Source organism: Coloeus monedula, assembly GCF_965178545.1.
Source record: "Coloeus monedula genome assembly, chromosome: 3".
NCBI classification, from domain to species: domain Eukaryota; kingdom Metazoa; phylum Chordata; class Aves; order Passeriformes; family Corvidae; genus Coloeus; species Coloeus monedula.
The window spans coordinates 86,378,210-86,398,314 of NC_138783.1; the positions used below are offsets into that span (position 1 = coordinate 86,378,210).

Sequence of the window (20,105 nt, forward strand, 5' to 3'; positions counted from 1 at the left end):
TTTTAGCCTTCTCAGTATTTATGTTGACATTATCCTAGTCCGCACAAGCAGCTGCTTCATTTTTGCTAAACCTGGAAAGACCTGGAAACAAAACCAATCTTGGCTTTCCCTTGTGGGATACCCGTAACAAAGCCACTCCTCATCACTTTACCTGCCTGTTATATCTCACTCTGTCACAAAAATCAAATTTCTACACCAGTCAAAGCACATGGATAAATGTTAAGCCTATTTTATTCTCTAAGGCAACATTCCATTCCCCATTACAAAACTAATCTAGTATTCTTGACATGAACTTTGCACTTCTAAAATAGTTTTGTGTGTGTGTATATAAAAACATACTTTAATATAGAAAGGCTGCTAAACAATTTAGAGTCATTACCTAAATAATGACACAGTAGGACACTGGCTTTTCTGTGGTTTACCAAAAGATACCAAAACTGTGAAGTCTTTGAAAAAGTTAACAGCTGGTGAAAATGGTTTCTCAAATGGATTAAAAAATTAAAACCTGTACCACCTAAACCAGTACAGTATAAACAGAAGCATCTAAGTACTGATAGCTAGGTTCAAAGTTTAAAGGAACTATAAGAACTACATGTGCCTGTGATCATGCCAAGTGCTGATAATGTGTATGTGTACGTATTCCTGAGTTAAACAAGAAGCAAGTCAATTCAGTCTTCCCTTTCCACTCTTGTCTCCCTCCGCTCTCCTCCCTTCAGAAACACCTCTCAACCAAGCTAAAACAATAATGAATAAATACCTGAAAATATTAATTGGACTCCTCCAAGCATTTTAGACCCTTGTGGAACTTCAGTCATTCTGTTAATCTTCCTTGTGTTTCTTCAACTGCTAGTTCTGCTTAACATACATACATCTGTTCACACAAAGTATGAGTTCAAGTGCTTCAATTTGGCACAAAATTTGGCACATTAAATATTTACTTTAAAGCCAAGGGTTGTGCTCAGTAATGGAAAATACTCAAACCATCTCAGAGTAATTTACAACAGCACAGTATTTCAGGCATGTTTGCTGAGTATCTGGCAAGAACTCCAAGCATGAGAATGTTGGTAACCTGCCTAATTTAACCCATTCTCATAGTGCAGTTCCTCTGTGCAAACCATCCTTATGCCCAAGGAATTTAATGAGAGAGGTCAGTGTAGGTACTTCTGCATGGCTATGGACAGGATTTTTCAGGGCTTAGTATCTCCTATGTGTATAAACATCTTGTAAAGTTTAAAAGGGCAAAGAGCAAAAATACAACCTCAGTAAGCTCTGACAGGGTCTCTGGTGACCACTTCCCTGCTGTGTTTCATGAAGACAGCTCAGCAGAACAAAAAAACCATGTCTGAGTCTATTTGTGCAACATCTGCAGTGTCACTTACAAGGAACTTCAGGGATTCTGCTTAAGACTTGTAGAACAAACCTCACAAAAATCAACAGGAATATTTTTTTTTCTTTTGACACAATGAGATTTTTGTCTTTAACACTCTCCCCATATGAACTGTGTTGAGATAAATATGCTTAGGATTGATTATGTCCCAGACTTTCAACAATACCAGTGGTGTTAATAGCACATTTGCCTTTACCACAATGCTGCTGCCTCAGAGGCCTAGCTCCTAAGATGCACAAGACAAGAATAGATAGCTGAATTTTCTTGCTAACAACATACAGACTCCTTATCCTACCTGCTTAAAAATCAGAGATGCCGCATGCAGAAGTGAAAGCCTTCCTAGTTTTCTGGTCTTATGTTAGTACATTGCATTAATATCATCAATACCTTTACAAATAAAATTGCAGTAAAAAATCCATACCCATCTTTTCCACTGCATACATTTAATATTGAGGAGCTAGTTTCCTTGTTTAAAGATAATTTTGAATTTTGACTGGTAGTTATATCAATGCATCCCTGTTGTGGTTTGATGCTGGCTAAGTGCCAGGCACCCACAAAAAAACCATCTACTTAGTTCCTTTGCTATAGCAGAGGAGAGGGAATTGAAAACGTCATTATCATGAGTGGAAATAAGGATTATTGAAGAAAAAAAAACCACTTTAAGGCAAAACAGGTTTAAAACTTAAACAGTATAAAGAAGACTTATTATTAACAGAATTAAAAGTACAAAGGGTAATGAGAACCAAAGCAAACTTACAGAACACCTTTCTTTCCCAGTCCCTCCCTCTTTCCACCGACTGTGCAGGGAAACAAAACATGGGGTTTTGGTCAGTATTCCACTTCTTAAAAATCTTTCTTCAGTATGCTTAAGGAAAAGACTTTCTTCTGCTGTGCTGTGGGATCCTTCCCACGGAAGACAGTTCTCTGCGAAATTTTAAAGCGCGGTTTTAACTTCCACAAGCAGCAGTCCCACCCGAACCTGCTGCAACGTGAGTCCCTCCCACGGGCCAAGTTGTTACAGTGCGGATACTGTAACACACGTATCAAACAAGGAGGCCTGTGGAAAAGAAATACATATGGACCGATTCTTGATAGATGTTTCAGAGATGTTTATTTCTCCAGCTGCACCAAGTAGTTTTCCCACAGCTGCCCAGCGTGGGTCGTTTTAGTTCATGGACTTTAGTCTTTTAAGGATCAGCTGTTCTAGATTGGAAGCGAAGGCTCTCTTCCACTATCTCTAAAAGCAAGGGTCATCTCGAGTTCCTCATTAGATTACAGCTTTTCAGCATCCACACACTCCAGCATGACTACTCTTCTTCATGGGCTGCGTGTGGATATCTGCACCCCCCATGCACCTCATGAATCACAGGGAAACTGTTTTATTACAGTCTTCACCATGGCTCGCAGGAGAATCCCAGCTCCGGAGCTTGGAGCACCTCCTCCCTTTCTTTTCGCTGACTTCAGTGCTGTAGTGTTGGTTCTCCTCACGTGTCCTTACTTTTCCTTTTCCTCTGACTTGGAAGAAAGTTGGTGTCTGTAAGTTGCAGTTGACAGGTTGATCTCGTCTGGGCTCCGCATTGAGGAATTGCTCGCCATGTCTCTTGCTGATGGCTGTGTGGTCCTCACCGGCACCGCATGGGCGGCTCCGGCCTCAGGAGAGCCCTGGCCGTGCGGTCCCAGTCTCGGAAAGGCCCCGGCGGGCCTCTGCTGGGATGGGCCCTGGTGGCCACCTCACCACCCCTCAGGAGAAGAAGAGAGAGAACTTCCCGCGGTTTTTCCTTTCTTAAATATGCCATCACAGAAGCGTTACCAAATTGTATAATTGGGCTAGCAACCTGCCCATTGTCAGAGCCTTCAGTGATTGGCTCTGTGCTGGACATCGAAGTTTCGAGCAGCTTTTCTCCTGTCCCCACCAAAAACCAGGCTGTGTTAAACCAACACAGTCCCCTAAACCACAAATACATAGAATGAAACAGTTCTTAATCATAAATCCCACCATTAAAAAAAAACCCAGCCAACTAAAATCTAGCATGCACGCACACACACACAGACTCTAAGTTATGTATTTGCCAGTACCTGACACAAGGGGCTAGGAACTTCAGATGAAGAATGAGATGGGCAGTCACTGTAATTTTCCAAGCAACTCTTTCTACAGAAAGCTATTATGACAGACAGTAAATTAGACTGGTGACACAGACTTCTTTCTAGCTGTTGCCACTTGATGCACACCCAACTGTGGAGCAGTAAATCTTGAAATAAAAGCTCTAGCAAGTAACCAGAGTGCAGCAATGCAGGAACAGAGCACAAGATAACCCTGAAGACAGTTTGAAGTGATTCAAGCCCCAGCAAACATTTCTGCCAGAGAAGTCTTCATCCTACTTGCGAGCGAACTTCAGTCCAATGAAGCCATTAAGACTACAGCCTGCTGATAGATACTGGTACAGGACAGCTGAGCCCTTTGTGGGCCAACTGATCTGTACCCATGCTTTTTCTGATAAAAAGCAAAGCTGCTATTTTATGAAAGGGTAATGGAAATAGTTTAGGCTTATGAATTGGAATTAGCCTGTGAAGCAGCTAAGTGTGTGGGAAACTTGATTTCTTCCCCACCCCATTTGATAAAGATGAGTCACAAACCAAGCATTGAGCTAGAAATAAATCATTTATTTTAAAACAATACAGGTTAATAAATATATTAGTTATCAGAAAACTTAATAGCCTTTTATAATTTACACAAGGCAAATACAACATGCCTATAACTATTTTTTAAAAAGCAAAGAGAGTAAGCTTGACTTGTAAGCCATTAACAAATCTATATATACATTATTTGGAAGCTAATAAAATAAACCATTTTTATGTAATCTGTAGTAACTATGTTGCAAGAGCATTGAAGCAACCAAACCTGACATTGTATTTTTGTTGCCAACTACCTTTTCCCCGTATCCCATTAGAACTACTTTTTACATACCAGGAAAAAAAAATAAAATAAAATAAAAAGAAGAGAAAGTTCCACAGTTGAAAAAAAATTGACTTAAAAGTATCCCTTTTGTGTAACATTTTCCACTCTATAGAGCAACTGTCTAGGGAGGGGTGTGGACATGGGAGGACCCAGCACAACCACAAACAATAAAGAAACTCCAAACTTCTTTGCAGCTTTAAAAAAAAGATTTCTTAATCTGTAACATTTCAACACTCCTGTCTGATACACTTGGGCACTCGTAATGACAACTGTTGACAACATTGGTGCCTAACACAAGACACACTAAAATTCTGCATTCTGTAAGCCCACAGATAGCACCAAAGAATTATTACAAATATAACAGGTAATAGATACACATTTGATAACGCTTGATTTAACAGTAAAACTTCAGCAGTTACACCATCTCAAGACAACCAAGGAATATCTGTAGAATCCTTGATGTCTATTTATGAAACAACAATGGGAGGGGGGTACAATGTGCAAACAACTTCCCATTTAAAGCACCCCCTACTTATTAACCCTAAATTTCTTCAAATACAAACCGTGCATTTTTTAAAAATAAAATGAAAGCTAAACCTCACTTTCTAGTGTTTCGACAACTTAATCCAGTGTTTCCATTTTTCAGTGCTAGTTACTTCAGAAAAATACATATGTTCCAATATAAATCAATATTATTAATAGGAAGCCTCACTTGTCAAAGTGTGATATGACAGGTTCTTATTAATGTTAGTTGCAGCTCACTAATAAATAGGCTCTATTTACACATACAGAATCCTGGAAAGTCAATACAGCAGATAACTTGTTTAGATATTTTTCTTTTTTACAGAAGTATTTAAGGTGTAACAAATGTGGGTTTTTGGTTGTATCAAAAAGGTTTCTATTCTTCTACTGAACATTTGAGGGACTTCTGTGTTTGACACCTAATAGAGATTGTGACTGACAAATGCAAATCCTCCATACACTGAAGGGATAATGATCAAAGAGCTATCCTCAAGTGAGTACCTAGTAAATACATTTGACAAGTATAACAGAAGTCAGACATATGGAGTGAAGCGCCTTTCATATGGATTTGAACGTAATTCAAATGCATTCCACTACTGTAATGAGTCCACTTTTGGTATGTGTAGCCTCTCCCACTTCTACTTTGGAATCAGAACTGAAGTCATCTGGCTCGCAGCTATCAATGGACATAACACAAGGAGAACATGAAAAGGGCAGACCCATGAGGGACGCCAGAGCTCAGGAGACAACTGTGCACATTTGCTCCCTGAGATGATGGAACTCAGATATCTGTGTTATTCAAAGTGCTTACTTGTCAAAGGGGTGGGAAAAAAAGGGGGAACAGCTAAAATTGAACTTCAACAGTGCCTCCTTTTAAATCAGAAAAGCAACGGGACTAAAAAAGGTAGGACACCTAGAAAGAGGAGGGCGTGGGATGGAGGGGGAAAGAATCATATCAACAGTGACAACAGAAAATGCTAATACATTTCTAAAGTTAGAACTGAACCAGATCCAGGTACAGCAGAACTTGAAGGAACACTGCTACACACTGAACAAAGTAGCAAAAATAAAGCTTTCAGTTACTTAGCATTCAAGAAGTAAAAGGCTGCAGATACAAATGATGTGCAAGGCCACGAGAATTTCTTTCACCTTATGTGCTGGCTTTTGACATCTCTGTTTTAAACATCAAGGTTAACTAGACATTTCTAGAAAGCTCATCACAGATGAGGAGCAGCTGGGGAGAAGAGAAGAAAACTATGCTGACATTTGTCAGTGGTAACGATGGTCAGAGGACTGCAGAACACTGTTGCTACTTCATTCTTCCTCTGCATAGTGAGCACTTACCAAGTAAACTCTGTGTGGTGCAGAAAATGTCAAGGTTTAGACAGGGCAATCAAGTTATTTTGAATTCTAGCATTCACTAATAATTTGCATATGCATCTAACATACTAGACAGGCACTTTATAAATAATTAAAAATTCCAAAACCAACCAAGACAAACAAATATGGCCAAAGGAGGAATAAGATGAGACCACAATCATTTCCATTCTGACCTAAAGATATTCACCGAAGTCTTCAGAGACTAAAGGCTAATACAGAATGAACATACAACTCATGAACTCTGAAGCTGAATTTTGAAAACACAACTTGACTGCTTCAGAAAACAGATAACATTGTTTTAAAAGGTAGGTTAGTACAGTGCAGTACCCCTATGTGCAATTAATTCCAGGTTCAATCAAAGAAAAGGAAATTAATATGACAAAATATAACTGTTTGCTGAGAACCAAGACACCATCTTCCAATCAATAATGGACAGAGGCCAGTTTAAACAGATTTCATAGCCCAATTACTCTCATCTACAATTCTCAAACTTTCTAAAAACCTTGCATAATATTTGAAAATCCATGGTCTTTTCTCTCCTAGTGCTATTCTATTCCACTAAGATACCCAGTTACTGTGTGCTGGCCTGTAACAATGCACATTTCTGCCAACTCAGAGCCATTCCCCTGCAATACAGAGTTCTGCAAATAACATAGTAGGGCTCTTACTCCCTCAGAACAGTCCCTTCAGAATACTAAATCTCTTAGATTCACTTTCGTGATGACTGCTGCCATTAGTGGGGCTTATAGCATTCATTTTAAATGAAAATGGAGGCTGAGTTTTAAGGAAACATCAATTCAGGTCAACAAAAAACATCACAAGAACAGACAGTATTACTCCCCACTAATCAATGCCCATGTTCCTGTCAGGCAGCTACAAAGCTACATTTATGATTTCTTGATAAAGTGGTGTGAATTCTCTCAAATACTGTCTTGTAATCACACTGGGATTTTCTGTTTTTCTTAGGAGACGTTCTGATCTAGAGATGTTGAGTTCCACTGTACTCTTCCATTTTTGTACTTAATGGAAACAAACATTCATTGCTTTTCAAGCTTTCAACTTTTTTGATTCATGATGCTTTAGCTACCAAATATAAGTAGAACATGAAATTAACTATTTCATTCTTTAACATATCAATATGGTCTAAATGGTTTAAACTGAACTGTTCAGAGCCATCCCCATCATAGCTGAAGCTGTCTGTACTACTTGTCAAAATATTACAACTGAACCATTCACACAGGTCTATGAATTACTGATCTGAATGTATGTCCCTGTCAGTTACCTAAAACTCAGCTCTCTGAATGCTTCAGTTTTTTCAGTCTTTAACCTCCTTTTTCCACATTACAAGAGCATCAGACCATCTTTTTTGAGCTATGAGAAATCTCATGCTCTTCTCTCTCTTAAATTTCTTTGTTTTTTGTGGTCCCTATTTATTAGTGGTTTCACAAAATGGTCTCCTGCATTTAGTCACTAAACTAAAATAAAGGTATGCTGGACTGATTTCAACACTCCTCCTCTTCCCAGAAGGACTACAAGATTTTCAGAAGCTGTCAAGGCATCCAGGGGTTTCAGTTCAGGTTTGTAAATTCTTCCAAAAACATACGGTCCTTCTAGATGATTTATATGTTTAGAATTTGAATATAGTCCAATATTGTAGACAGTGAAATTGAATTATTAAACTGATACAGGCCATCTGAATTAAATACATCTACAATTATGCAGTATTTTTTGATTGCAAAGGCACTGAAACACTTCTGAGCTGCTTACAAACAAGCCACCATGTAGGCAATGAGTCTGTGCAACATTTCTACATCCTTTGCAGTCTTTCTACCTGCTCCCAATTAAAAACTCTCAGATGAATGCAGTAAGTCTTAACGTGTGTAAGTTACAAAGAAAAAAGCATACTGGACACTACCATGAGCTGATAAGTAATTAGTGAAAGATATTTAAGGGTCCCCTGCTCTGTATAAAGACTTTAATTTAAAACTCCTGTGTCTTCACCGCACAGCAGACGAAGTTGCCAAGACAGTCACCAAAAAGAACAAATCTGCAGTCCATGATCCAACCAACATTTGTCTTAGAATTCACAACCTTGACGGTGAAGACATTGCTATACTGAGATTCACAAATTGTTCCACTTACTTTCCCCCCCTTATTTTAAGGTATACATCACTTATGATGAAAGGCATCAGATTGAGTGCATTAGAAACTGATGTCCTCTGCCCACAGAAATGGTATCTCAGAAGACACAATACAAGCTTTCATACAGGTCTGTCAGAATATTCACAGAGCTTTTCTGATGGACTAGCTTTTACAGTGAGGAAATACATCGGTCTCTATGCTGACTCAATCAGTAGTTCCAATTAAGGTCATTTATTGTGTTGACTGGGTTACATGGACAGCTGCTCCTTTGAAACTGGATGGAGGCCCCCAATTCATTTCACATAGGCCACCAAATTGTCAAAAAGTAGTTACCAACCTGAACCCTATTTGAAACAGTACCCTAGAAATGAACAGCTCTGCATCCTTCCCTGAGCCATCCAGTTTCCCCTCAAAAATATTTTAATCTGTCTTCATGTTAGGTTTGTTTAAATCTCCAATATTGAAGTTGAATTCCTTGAAGACTTGTATAAGAACAATTCCAATAGATACTGTGGTGAATCCACAAGCCATTCCCAAAAAATCTACAACTCCTACATTACTCCATTCCCTGAAAAGGATGGCTGAAGCCAGCAGGACTAAGGTGGTAAATACAACATAGTAGATGGCACCAAACACAGAGGAGTCAAAACACTCCAGTGCCTTATTGATGTATCTGAACTGAATGATAATGCTACATCCTAATACTGCCAGAAGTACCAGACAGAGGTACAGAGCCCTCTGACTTGATGGGTTATTGTGAAAGATATCTTGAGCAGCCAGCCCAATGCCTTTTGTGCTGGGAACAGTGAAACTGCCCAACAGAGAGCAAATACTGATGTAAACCATAATATTAGTAGGTCCATGAGCTGGAGCTATCCAGAAGATAAGCAGAAGCAGCATTAGCAGCACTATGCAGAGATAACCCACGAAAACTGGAAAACAAAAAGAAAACAAGAAAATATCAATGTGAGAACTCCTGGTCTTGTAAAGATTTTAGCAAGAAAATCATGTCCTAGCAGTGAACTTCAGGTATACATCACAATTAAGATTTGCTATTGAATATAGATCCAAATCACTGAGCTTCCAAAAATATTGGCATCCATGACTGAAGATGTTGTCACATTCTTTGGGAAAAACAAATAGTCATGTAGAAAATGACACAAACTGTTGCATGTTTGTAATGGATTTCAGATGGTTTTTTTAAATCTTATTCTCTTTTCCACCAGGACAATACTCCTTTAAGTCTACTATGACAGACAGAGGGATAGCACCCGATTCATAAAAGGCTCATTAAGGCAGTGTGTGGATCCAGGAAAGAGCTTAAACATAAAGCTAGGTCCCACTAAGGAGAGTAAGATGAGTAGGGACAGAACAAACATGAGGCCATAGCATTTACATTATACAATCAGTACACAGATAAGAGCAGTGAAAAACATTTCATGCTTTAGAGTTTTAAAGAAATATATAGCTAATTCCCTTTGTTCAGATTTAAATGGTAAATTTAGACCAAGGCATTTGTTTTCTTTTCTTAGTGCGCAGATTTTTTGAACAGCTGATGTTATTATGTTTGAGTTTCTCTCGCTTAAAGCAAATGCAAGAAAAACAACAGGTAGCAGTTTAGCTCTTAAGCTAGAAAAATAAAAATGGGCCTGGAACATATTAGCACCAATATGTATCCTCCAGCAGCTGGTGAGACAGAACAGGCATTTCAGCATATGTCTCAACAGCCTATTTCTACATACCTTTATTGTGCAAAGAAATCTGGGAACATAACTGGTACTTAGTATAAACTTTTAATTAAAAAACCGTGGAGAAATAAAGGACAGAAGAAAGTCAGTATGTTTTTGTTCTGTATAAAACAACTTCAATTGAGATCCTAGATTTATACTTTTCTTCTCTAAATAGCAAGATACACTTTTTCATAATGTTATAAAATTACAAGTTCAACTGGCCATTGTTCTGAGCTTGCTGTGCAGGATACTGTTTTCAAAAGTATCCATGTTTTCCTTTCTGCACACATGTCCCAATAAATACGACAAGTTCTACGTAGAGCAGGGCATAGTTTTCTTACACAAAACCTGTACTGGTTTGCCTCTGGCATGTCATGATTTCTTCACAAGTCAATTTGCCTACCTGTTAGAAGTGGCAAGCCTCTTCCTCAAGCATGCTCTTGCTCAACTCAGAAAATCATTATGAATGAATGAAAAAACAAACTACCTGGATTTGTAAGCTTCTCTTCAAGCTCAGCCTGAGTCGTTACACTCTCAGACTTCGGGGAATGGATAATGAGAACAACAGACCCAGCGCAGCTCAGCAAACACCCCAGCTTGCCAAGAATGTTCAGTTTCTCTTTCAGTAAGTAAGAAGCTAAGATAGACCTTTGACAAAGAGGAAGAAAAATAGAAGTTTGACTACATTCTGTTAATAATGTTCTAACAGTGCTGTGCCATGTGAATTTCCCTTTTAAAGGAATACTATCAAATGTTGATGAATTCTCAAAACGTATTTCTGACTTATCTGAGGAAAGATTCATCCATTTGCAGTTTTTCTCAATCCTTGACACCTCACCTCAGGAAAAAAAACCCAAAATACAACAAAACAAGACACAAACCCCAACAAAACTCCTAGCCGTAACACCCCAAAACCCAAAACCACATCACCCCCTCAAAACTGCCCCCAAAACAACCGAAACCCTCCAATCCAGACATCTGACCCCAAGGCAGATATCTACCCATTACCACATTGGTGATCTGTCACAAAGCCCCATTTTATAGGTGCTTAGCAGTCATGAGATAAAAGTGACCTTTGGTTACAAAGATCCCAGGACGTGGCTCAGACATGTAGCTGACCAAAGTAAGCAAAAATATGTGACCTAGGATAAAATAACAGGTGGCACTTAGAGCACCATCAGTGTGTTTCATAGTGATAGAACTAAAGACAGACATGAAGCAATGCCATCTACACTCTGAAGCAGATGACCAATGCAGTCACAGTTCAGCAGGCAACAGAAAAATCTCGAGGCAATGCACAGCTTTGTTTTTAAAGAGTTGTGCTTTTTCACTGCAGTAGTTCCACAACTGTAGTTCATCTATTCACAAAACATTAGTTGCATATTAAACTCCCTAAACTCACTGCCTTGTCTGTGCTTCCCACAAACATAACTTCTAAGAAGCTGGGGGCATGCATATGCACAGAACTCCCTTGATTTGGAAAGGGGCCAAATCCAATGAAATGAAAATCAGCATCAATAAACACATGTGGGCTGTGGATAGCAGGGTAAAGACTGTGAGACAGAAGGAAAGATCTACATAGTAAGGGAACTGTGAATAAAAGAATAGGCAGAAGAGTCCAGAGCAAACACAGAGAAGGGAGGAAAAAAAAAGTTTATCTGTTCCAAATCATAGTGATAGCTAAAGCAGAAGATACTCAGGAAAACCCTTCTTCACCACTGCCTCCTCCCAGCCCAGCTTTCCTGGGAAAAACAGGAATAGGTGACATTATAACACATCATGAACAGCCAGAAGCCTGACATTTCTCAGCGGACCTTCAGTGAGCACTGAGTCCATCTGATATTTTATTTAGTAATGAGATCCAGATAAGAACAAGAAAAGCACACTCTTACCCAAATGGAACGCCAAGAGCTCCCAAGGGCGTCACTAGCACGGTTGGGACTGCAGTGTAGGCCAAGAAATTCCCTATTTGACCGAGTGCCACTGTCAAGAGAACCAGAAATAAGCCTTTAAACCCCTTTGTAAAAATAAGTAATCAAAACTTGCCCAATACTGTCCAGGAAAGACTGACCTAACTGGAAAACAGATGTTACAATTCGCTTAGTTCTGTTAATTTTGCACTTAAACAAAATGGCTGGTATTTTTCTATAGTTTTTTGTTTCTTAATACAGGATTTATATTTGCCACACAAGACTATCCAAGTGGGCACAGTAAATAATCTCATTTGTAACTTCTCTTAGTTAAATATAAATACAAATATGAATTAGAAACACTTGTGGATTATACTCAAATATCTCAGCATTATACTCAAATATTTGTATGAGGAGGGGTAAAAGTATATATAATCCATGGTTTCATCTTTAGAACGTGCATTCATGTAAAACAAATGTACTTGATTATAGTTCCCAACAGCAGTGTTACTTTTTGGGGGGAAAATAAAGACAGTGCTGAGGAACCTTCTAATGAAATACTAAGCACATGCATAAGGGCTCTTCAACACACTACATCAAATTTTCACAATGCTATGTAACATCCGACCACTGTAAAAAGAAGCCACAGTACCAGCCTCAACCTTATTTTTCTTTCCTCCAGTAAAACCGAATTCCAAGATATACCACAGTATTGCACATCACAGCTGTGATAACAGTTCATGTGTTCAAGTTTTTGGCTAAAAAAGAAAAGCTGGATGGTTTTGCAAGCGCTGGCAAGTTTATAATAGGTCAACATACTTTCATAGTTACCAGGTCTGTGGTAACTGGCAAGAAGCTTGAGAACAGATTACATACAGCTCAAATTTCCATTTGCTGTTAAAAGCCATTATAAGCATTTAAAAACATTTCAAGAATCCAAGATGTCTTTATGCTCAGGCTGGCACTGCCCTCAACTATCAAATATCGTTAGTATCATCCAATTTTTTACATCTGCAAAGCACTGTGCAAACATTAATTAATTTACCAATTTAGCTCACATTATTAGTAGAGCTGAAGACCTGTGTAAGCTACAGGAAATATGAAGGAGACAAACAAACCTGCAAAACTGCAGAGTGTGGCAAAATTATACTAATTAAATTCACTGAGGCTTTCCCTGTGTGCAGGAGTGAGCTGGAGAAGTTGATGAGCAGCATTTCCAAGGCACAAGAGACAGTGGTGGTTGCCTTGTCCCTGGGAACAGAGTAACTTGGTTATCAGCCTCAGGTTGTTTTGAGATACATGTGGCAACTCTGGCATTATCTTCAAGGCATCTAAAGGCATTGGGGCAGATCTTTGATGGAGAATGGTGCACAGCTGGCACTCTGCATTTCTGCAGATTACATACATTTCCAAATGACTCTGACAAAAGGTTGCTTTTTTTGGAGGTCAGGTGTCTTAACTTTCTGTTGGAAGAACTCTTAACAGATGGCACCAACATCAATCCACAAAGTAGGTCTCTGAAGCTTCAGTCAAATGGAACATATTGTAAGGCACCTAAACTTACTGGAGGTTTTCCATACCACCACGGAGTAATAGTAACAGTCCCTTACCACTACAAATGACAGACCAGGACTAGTTAACACCAATTAAAAAAAGGATCTCAGTAATTGTTACCATCTACCTGATGATAAGGATCTTTGCTGCCAACCTATCCAGTCCCCTCTGAACAGAAATTCCTCATCAGATACATCAATGCTGTTAGTCAAGACCTGACTTCCATTCTTGAAGGCACACCAAGCTTTAAATTTGATAAACAAGTACCAGTACCCTCGGAGTTACTGCAATACAAAACCTGATGTGCACTGGCATGTCTCCATTAGCAAGGAGACCAGGAGTAGACCTGTACAGCAAAAGGTATCTATTCTAGGCATGTCAGGGGGTTTATTTCAGACTAACTTCAGCCTACTCCTGCTAACTTAATGTCTATTTGCAGCTCACATACATTAAGTATGTTCCTAGAATTCATTTTCCAACCTAGTTTCATCTTAAAGACCAGGCCAGGAGCTCCAGCTCTGCTATGAAAAGTGAAATACAGCCCAATCTGTGGTGACAACAGGAGATTAGCTTCACATGTGTTCCCCATCTGCAATAAAACACCAATGCAGATGTTTTCACGATAAGAACCAGCTGCATCTATGCTGCTATCAAAACCTGCACTGAAAATAATTAATTAGCCAATTAATTAGTTTAATGCTCATTGAAATACCTGTACACATGCTGCAATCACTCTTTTGACTACAGAGTGAGGTAAAATCCCTTAGCAGAATCTACAGCCCTTCCTTTGAAGTCTTCAGTAATCCAGTGGATCCCAGGGCCCCCAAACAGTTGGGCAGCATTATGCTGAGTCAGCATGCCAACACAGAAACACTTACTCACCATCTGAACAAATACCATGAGAACAAGTTGATAAGAGTTTATGTGGATTTTGTTAGTCGTCCAAACTCCAAATTCTCTGCTTTAGAAAATTACGTAGCTGTTATCATTTCACCCAGATAAGCGGGGATATTGCTAATTCCACAAGTAACACCTTTCCCCAAGTAGCACCTTTCTCTGCATCCCATAGGTGCCTACCTGGCCCTTGCTATTGCTGTTTGTGACTGTGCTGCCATTCTGAGTCTGTAATATCCACAAAAAAATTCTTCTTGATCACTTCTTCAGTAAAGCTACTGAGGTTTTGCTTTTAAATACCTGCATCTAGCTACTGGAAAAAAGCCAACTGATACCATTCCCTTCAGCTGTTTTGCCTTCATTCAATTCAGTCAGCTCTTTTAAGCATGAAATTGTTTTCTCTGATTCACCAAGATAACTCCTGTAATAAAACCTCCCTTATTTTAACTCCTCCTGCTCAGAGATTACAAATGGGAGCCTCAGGAATGATAAACAACAGTGGCTGATGCATAGATTTACTTCTACTTAGGCAGTAGTGATCCTGTCAGGAGTGGAAGCTGACAAAGAAATACTTAAACTCAGGTTAAATTAGCTGAGAACTTTCTTCTGAAGCTCTGTCTGCTTCTACACTTCCTGTGAACTTTGTCCTTCAATGGGATCTATCAGTTTTTATTCCTTTTGCATAGTTTTAAGACAACAAAACCAAGAATCAGAGACTTACCTTGCTACCACAAAACCAAGGGCACAACTGGACTCATATACTTCTCAGAAACAGCATCAGAACTTTCCAAATAATTTACAAAAGGCTGCATTAGAGTCTAAAAGTGGGGTATGATTCTAAGCCTGTGGGTAGAACTCGGGCTGATGTGTAAGAGGAGAAAGCTAGTTGCTCCTCATGCTCCAGATTCACATCAGAGAATGAACTTGGTGTTAGCAGAATTTACAAAGATATTAAGGGGAAAATTACACTGATCTCATATCAGCACCACAGAAGGCTTTGCATTAATCTTGTAGATTAAAAGCAAAACTGAAACTGTATCTGTTGAACTAGAAACCAAAAGAGGTTTTGTTTTGTTTTTTTTTTAACTGAGGCTGGTTAAATGCTTTCTGATGTAAAACATAACGTGCTCAATGAGCCCTTTTGTGTGCAGAGAGACAATTTTTAATTCAGCTTTGACTTTTATTAAAAACTGAGCAGGCCAGTGCAATGCACAGACACAAACCATGCAGGAACCCAGAGTCAGAGCAGTGTGTGGCTGCCAAGGGCTGCAAGTACCAAATGGTTTGGAAACGTGGAAAGATGTCTGACTCATGTTTGTACCAGCTCTTTGCCTTTGCAAACACCACCAGGCATGGTAGCCATGGTAGAAGTTTACTAAAAGTGCAGTATTTCTAGGGATGGGAATTTCATGACAAGTGAAGATGATATTCAAGATGAAAACACGGATTTCCTGATGTCTCATATCACCATCTAAGCAAAATTCTCTTAAAAAAAAAAAAAATTCCAACCTTTTAAGATACTTACTTGCAATAGTGCCCGACCACCATACTATATCAGTTAAGTATGAAGTACCTGGAAGTATAGGAAAATGTATTAGAATATTGGAACTATGAACCAACAGTCTCAGTTATTAAGGACCTTCATCTTAACCCTATTCCTCAAGGCAACTGAATGTGAGGTAAAAAAAAGAAAAAAAAGAGAGAGAACAATTTTGGATTTGGCTTATGTTTCCAAGTAAGACCTTTTTAAGATGATGTGTTAGTCAGAAGTTCTGGTTTGCAGTTTGAAGTACCTATGTGACACTAATACAGTATTGTGTAGAAAAGCATCTAAAATGTCACCAAATGGTTCTGAGGGTGGCATTTAAACATACAAGCTACAACCACTTCTAGGAGAACTGGAAACCTATGGAAACAGAACATGATTTGGCTCAGTAGGTCTGCTAATACAACCTTGGTGAAATTGTACTGGAAAAATTGTAGCCGAGAAATTGTTTTGGCACACAGGTTTGGCATGACCATAGTGTTGCCTGATCCTCCTGCATTTAAGCATTGGAAAGTGCTACAGCTGAATCCTCTGAATTCCTGACAAAGTTCCCCGTTTCAGAGAGGAGTAAAAACTCTGTACTGTCCTTAGTGCCTCCCAAGCTGGAGGATGATAATTTTCACTGCCAGAAGGCTCTTGCCTTGGGATGTGCATAGGTGGAGCCTGTGCACCACGTAAGTTCTGCTTCTGTAGAACATCAAGGCTCATGACCACTTCCTAAACTAAAGAATGGCATTCTCTAAGCACAACCTTGGCATCAAGTTATGCTCCTATGTTTTGCTCCTCTTTCTAGCAATACATCTCTGCATTCTTTGGGAAGATGCCCTCTCAAAAGCTGCTGGAGCAGTAGGCAATATTGTACCTACTCTGAAATCCCAAATGGAAGAAAAACACAGTCATCACTAACTCTGGAGACATATAAAGTATTAAGTGTTTGGAAATCACACTATACAATTGAAAAGAGATGAAAAATGACTAATGAAAATGGCCAGCTTTAGAGTGGGTGGAGTAATTTTTTAGACTTTTGTTATTGCATATAAAATAAAAACACTGTTGGGGGCAGAAATTATAGAAAATATTGACTCAAGTAAGGTAAGTTTGCAAAATATTTGTCACCCACTGCTGTTTCTAACTAGACAAGGATTGCTAATTACATCAATACTATATTATTGATTCAAGAGAGAAGACAGAAGAGACATGAGTGCCTCCTTGTTAATTATACAACACCTGCTGAAGACAATGGAAAAAAGACATCATCTGACACTGGCCATCTCGGACTCACAGCTCCAGCTGCTAGATTGAACCCCACTACTTCGTAACACAAAATAGAGAGGACCTGGGGTATTTTCCTAGATACCTCCTCAATGAGCATGCCAATAGAAAGTACTATGAAATGCTCAGCAAGATGCACAAGCACCAGTAATATCTTCAAAACAGGAAGTTTTACAGCTGCTAGCACTCACTTAACCCAGTGCTCCATTGAAAGCTCTTCAGGAATAAGGCGACTTAAAATCAAAACTTCCTCCAGCTGCCTTGGGATGCAAAGTTATTTCTTTCTCTTGTGTTTGCTCATTGTTTCCCTTACAAAAAAAAAGACTTCTATTAATGATGCAAATGTGATCTCTCTGTGGACAATCAAAATGGGTTACAGTCATCTTGGAGGGAAAGGGAGACTATGCTTGCAAAACAAATGTTTGTCTGATGCCCTTAACTGTAAGGTCACTGCAGAAAAAGCAAAACGAACTTTTCAGATCAGGCTGCCAGGTTGTAGCAACATAGTTCCAAGCTTGCTTTGCTCCACTGCATTCACCATGAACATGCTAGATGCAGCAGGCATTAGAAATGCAAGTACAAATATATATACATACATATGTAAAATATTTATTTGTGTATTATTTGTATGTGTACATATATGTACATATTTACATATGTCAAATGTATACAGAGAAAATACCTTGTCCTGGTCACTAAAAACAATTTTTCATAAAAAAGAGTTACTAGAACCTATGGGCACATGCTCATACACAGACACCATCACCTACAGAAACAAATGGCTATTACCCATAGCAATTAAATTCAAAGGCCTCATGCAACCTGTGTTTACAGTCTTCCCATTACATAAAAGCATGAGACTAAAAACAAATAAATTTTTAAAAATAGCTTTTTCCTATATTCAAAGCATGAAGATGCAACTAGCAAATGCTGTTCAGCTGCATGCTTTGGGGAGTTCCAATTTCAAAATAAAATACAGAAGATCCTCACACTTGTGAACTTACAGCTTTGTTTTGGCTAAACTCTCTAGACAGCACAGTCAGTTCCTGAATATGTTCACCTCAGGAAATAATAACGAGGCATGGGATTTCAGTATGAAAAATACAAGAAATAAATTACTTCATGTTACTGATCTATCGCTTCTCAAAAAGTGGAAACCACTATGTGACTGATACAACTTGTGCGTGTCTGTGGAAGAGCTGGAATAAACAAGCGACAGGATATGCTGGCGCTGTTCATGGCAAGAAACTAGCTAAGCCACAGAAACTAGTAGTAAAGTCCCACAAGTACACGAAAAAGAGGAACCTGTGGATGGACAGAAGTGCATACAGCACACAAGTCCCCTGTATTACAGCGTGACAGACCAGCGCGCTGTCCATACATCGGGAAGCTGTTGCTGATGCGCATGTTAACAACCCCTCGCTGCTCTCCGCCGCTAGTACATCCTGACTGCCGCCTCTCCGCTCATTTATCACCTCCCTTGCGCCTCGACCCAGTCATGGACCTCTAATGTCAACCACGCTTAAGGTGACAAACTGAAGCCGGCTCCCCCAGTCCAGACACCGGGAAGGCGTCCCCCGCTCCAGGCGACACGGCCACCCCCCTAACACAGGCTCTGACAGGAGCCGGGAGGGCTCGTCCTCCTTGCCCCGCGGGGCGGGCCGGGTGCCTCGGCAGCCCCCCCACTTCCCGTCCTTCGCTCCGGGCCGGCCGCCGCCGCAGCGCGGGGAAGGGCTGCGGGGCGAGGGAAGGAAGCGGCCCCGCGGGCGGCCGGGCTGCCCCGGGGCGGGGGGAGCCGTCCCGCACGGTGCCGGGGCCGAGGCCACGCACACCTGGCAGGTTACCGGGGGGTCGCGGGGTGCGGAGGGAGGCCGGGAAGCCCCGGGAGGGGCGCTCCCACCCGCCACCACCGCAGCGCCGGGCCCCTACCTCTCCCGCGGGCCCGCACGATCCCCTTCTTCTGCAGGACGAAGGTGGAGCCGTTCACCAGGCTGGAGACCACGGCCACGCTCAAGCCCAGCGACACGGCGGCGGGGCCGGGGCTCTGCGCTGCCCCCTCGCCCGCTGCCGCACCGACCGCCATCCGCATGGCCCCGCCGAGAGCTGCAGGCGCGGCGGCTGCCCGGGCCCAGCGCTCCCGGCAGCGGCTCTGCGCCGGGACCCGCCCTGCGCTGCGCTGCGCCGGGGGCGGCTCCGGGCGGGGACCGGCGGCAGCCGTGGCTCCTGGCGCCCGTCCCGCGCGGGGACGGCAGCAGGGTGACGTCATAGCAGCGGCATCTCCGCCCCGACGGCCGGTCTGGCATCACGGCTCCGTGCCGCCCTTCTCCCCGCCGGCACCGCGGCGGGCGAGGCGGCCCCGCTGCCGCTGCTGTCGGGGGTCCCCGGCGTGCGGAGATACAGAGCAGAAGCTCGGAGCTGCGAGCGTCCACGGGCAGGGGATGCGGGACGACGTGCAGGGAGATGTGGAGATCGGGGGGAGAAACGTGCACAGGGATGTGGAAGCAGAGGGGGATGACAGCAGGGCAAAAGGATGCGGAAAGACAGAGGGATGGATGCGAGAGTAAGTGCAGAGGGGTATGGTCTGCAGGACAGACGAGTCCCACCGGGCCAGTGTTCCCGGTGTGGGAGCAGCGCTGCTTTGCGGCGCTCTCGCTTTCCCGTGGGGTTTCTAAAATTCATGTCGGCTCCCCAGTCCGCCCGAAAGCGTGGGGTGTTGCGACGGCAGGGCCAGGCGAGAGTCAAGGCTGCCATTACAGCCCCCACCGTGACCTGGAACTGCGGCTCCGTCCACCCTGCCACCGGCCAGGTCAGT

At 41.4% G+C, this 20,105-nt stretch overlaps 1 protein-coding gene across 1 annotated transcript; it reads right to left on the bottom strand.

Annotated features, from left to right (window-relative positions):
- Positions 1–4,189: 4,189 nt before the first annotated feature.
- NIPA1 (NIPA magnesium transporter 1) lies at positions 4,190–19,385 on the bottom strand. Its single transcript, XM_082277428.1, has 5 exons — positions 19,223–19,385; positions 16,001–16,048; positions 12,010–12,100; positions 10,605–10,765; positions 4,190–9,319 (listed from the first exon to the last, which is right to left on the bottom strand). Exons 1-5 carry the CDS (start codon positions 19,380–19,382, stop codon positions 8,808–8,810), a joined length of 972 nt encoding a protein of 323 aa, XP_082133554.1. The 5' UTR covers positions 19,383–19,385; the 3' UTR covers positions 4,190–8,807.
- Between the last annotated feature and the right edge of the window lie 720 nt (positions 19,386–20,105).